The sequence below is a fragment of the Eriocheir sinensis genome, chromosome 37 (assembly GCF_024679095.1).
Source record: "Eriocheir sinensis breed Jianghai 21 chromosome 37, ASM2467909v1, whole genome shotgun sequence".
NCBI classification, from domain to species: domain Eukaryota; kingdom Metazoa; phylum Arthropoda; class Malacostraca; order Decapoda; family Varunidae; genus Eriocheir; species Eriocheir sinensis.
The window spans coordinates 14215326-14217825 of NC_066545.1; the positions used below are offsets into that span (position 1 = coordinate 14215326).

At 45.9% G+C, this 2500-nt stretch overlaps 1 protein-coding gene across 16 annotated transcripts in view; it reads left to right on the forward strand.

Moving 5' to 3' along the window:
• LOC127008297 (catenin delta-2-like) overlaps nucleotides 1–2500 on the forward strand; it is a 135980-nt gene that overhangs the window by 56260 nt on the left and 77220 nt on the right. For all 16 annotated transcript variants that reach the window (XM_050880119.1, XM_050880120.1, XM_050880131.1 and 13 more), the window contains exon 2: nucleotides 12–121. In XM_050880119.1, coding sequence (XP_050736076.1) covers nucleotides 108–121 — 14 coding nt within the window. In that variant the 5' untranslated portion in view covers nucleotides 12–107. The remainder of the gene's footprint in view (nucleotides 1–11; nucleotides 122–2500) is intronic.

The window sequence follows — 2500 nt, forward strand, 5'->3', positions numbered from 1 at the left end:
CTTCCACACAGGTTAACGAAGAAGATCAGAACTAACGGAACCAGGTAGAAACATCACCACCTCCACCTCCACCTCCACCCTTCTACACCTCCACCACCTCCACCACCATGACGGACACGCTGTAAGTATATGTAATTGTGGGGTTTTAATAAGTGGTTGACTCTAATCTTTTGTACTATTTGGGATTATGATTCTATTCTATCATTATCATAACTATCGTCATCATCATTATCACCTCTATCTTTTTTTACTTTCCTTTTTTTCTTCTCTTCTTGTCTTCTTTTTCTTCTTTCTTGCTCTCTTTTTCCTCTTCTTTCTCTTATCCTCTTGTTCTCCCTCTCTTTTTCCTTTTATTTTTTCATCTCCCTTCTTTTCCCTCCCCTTTTCTTCCTCTCTTTCTCCCCTTGTCTTCTCATTCTTCCTTTCTTTCTCCTTCTCTCTCATTCCCTTTCTTCCTTCTCTCTTCCTCTTTTCCTCCCTTCTTTTTTCCTCCCTTTCTCTTCCTCTCTTTCTCCCCTTGTCTCCTCTTTCTTCCTCTTTCTCCTTCTCTCTCATTCCCTTTCTTCCTTCTCTCTCCCTCTTTTCCTCCCTTCTTTTTTCCTCCCTTTCTCTTCCTCTCTTTCTCCCCTTGTCTCCTCTTTCTTCCTCTCTCTCATTCCCTTTCTTCCTTCTCTCTCCCTCCCGTTCTTCCTCTTTTCCTCCCTTTCTCTCCCTCCCTCATTTTCCTTCAACCATTCCCATCACCATCACCTCCACTGACCTCACCACCACCACCACCACCACCACCATCACCATCAACACCGCACTCCAGAGACACACACATACCCATAACACTCCCAGCTATACCCACCACCACCACCACCACCTCCTTCATCACCACCACCACCACCACCACCACCACCACCACTCCGCCATTCCCACACCGAGTTATGAGTCTTTAATAGTCTTGACCTTGCACAAACTCCCTGACCCACCCATTCCAGCTATAGAGGTCAGTCATGTGCTGGGAGGAAGGGGGAGAAAGGGAAAGGATAGAGGAAGGGAGGAGAGGGTATGGAGGAGGAAAAGAAGGGAGAGGAAGGGAGAGGGAGAGGAAGGGGGTGAGGAAGGGAAGGGAGAGATGGACATGGAAGAGGAAGGGAAGGGAAGGGAGAGGAAAGGAAGGGAAGGGAGAGGAAGGGAAGGGAGGAGAGGAGAGGGTATGAGGGAGGATAAGGGAGAGTTTTTGTTCCTCTTACTTCTCTCTCTCTATCTCTCTCTTTCCCCTTCTTCCTTTTCTTCATCTCCTCTCCATTTCTGTTCCTCTTAGTTCTCTCTCTCTCTCTCTCTCTCTCTCTCTCTCTCTCTCTCTCTCTCTCTCTCTCTCTCTCTCTCTCTCTCTCTCTCTCTCTCTCTCTCTCTCTCTCTCTCTCTCTCTCTCTCTCTCTCTCTCTCTCTCGCTCATTTCTACTAAGCCTCACACACACACATATGCACATTCTCTCCTCCTCCTCCTCCTCCTCTTCCTCCTCCTCCATCTCGTCCTCTCTCTCTCTCCGTTATAAATCAAGCACAGTATTAATTTTCGCTCTTTTCTTCAGCCGTACACTCCATTAATTAATCCCGGAGACCTTCCTTCATATCATTTGTCAAAGCCGCCACCACCACCATCATCATCATCATCATCATCATCATCATCGTCATCATCATCATCACCTCCATTTCTTTCACTTTTTTTCCTCCCATTCTCCCTCTCTCTACTTCCCTTTCTTTCTCCCTTTTTCCTCCCTTTTCCTCCCTCGCTCTTTTCCTCCCTCTTCCACCTCCACCACCACCTCCATCCCTTTCACTCTTTTCCTCCCATTCTCCTTCCCTCTACTTCCCTTTCTTTCTCCCTTTTTCCTCCCTCTTTCCTTTTTTCCATTTTTCTCCCTTTTTTCACATTCTTTCTCCCATTCTCCCTTTCTCGACTCCCCTTTCTTTCTCCCTTTTCTTCCCTCCTTCTTTCCTTTTTTCCATTTTTCTCTCCCTTTTTCTTTCTCTCCCTTTCTCTACTTCCCTTTCTTTCTCCCTTTTTCCTCCCTCTTTCCTTCCTTTTTTTCCATTTTCTCCCTTTTTCTCTTTCTCTCCCTTTCTCTACTTCCCTTTCTCCCTTTTTCCTCCCTCTTTCCTTTTTTTTCCATTTTCTCCCTTTTTCTCTTTCCCTTTCTCTACTTCCCTTTCTTTCTCCCTTTTCTTCCCTCCTTCTTTCCTTTTTTCCATTTTTCTCTCCCTTTTTTTCTTTCTCTCCCTTTCTCTACTTCCCTTTCTCCCTTTTTCTTCCCTCTTTCCTTCCTTTTTTCCATTTTTCTCTCCCTTTTCCACTTTCTTCCTCCCATTCTCCCTCTCTCCACTTCCCTTTCTTTCTCCCTTTTTCCTCCCTTTCTTTCCCTATTTCCATTTTTCTCTCCCTCTTCTCCTCCTTTCTCTCCTCCTCTCTCTTCCACCACCACCACCACCACCACCAGACTGAAGGCTCACT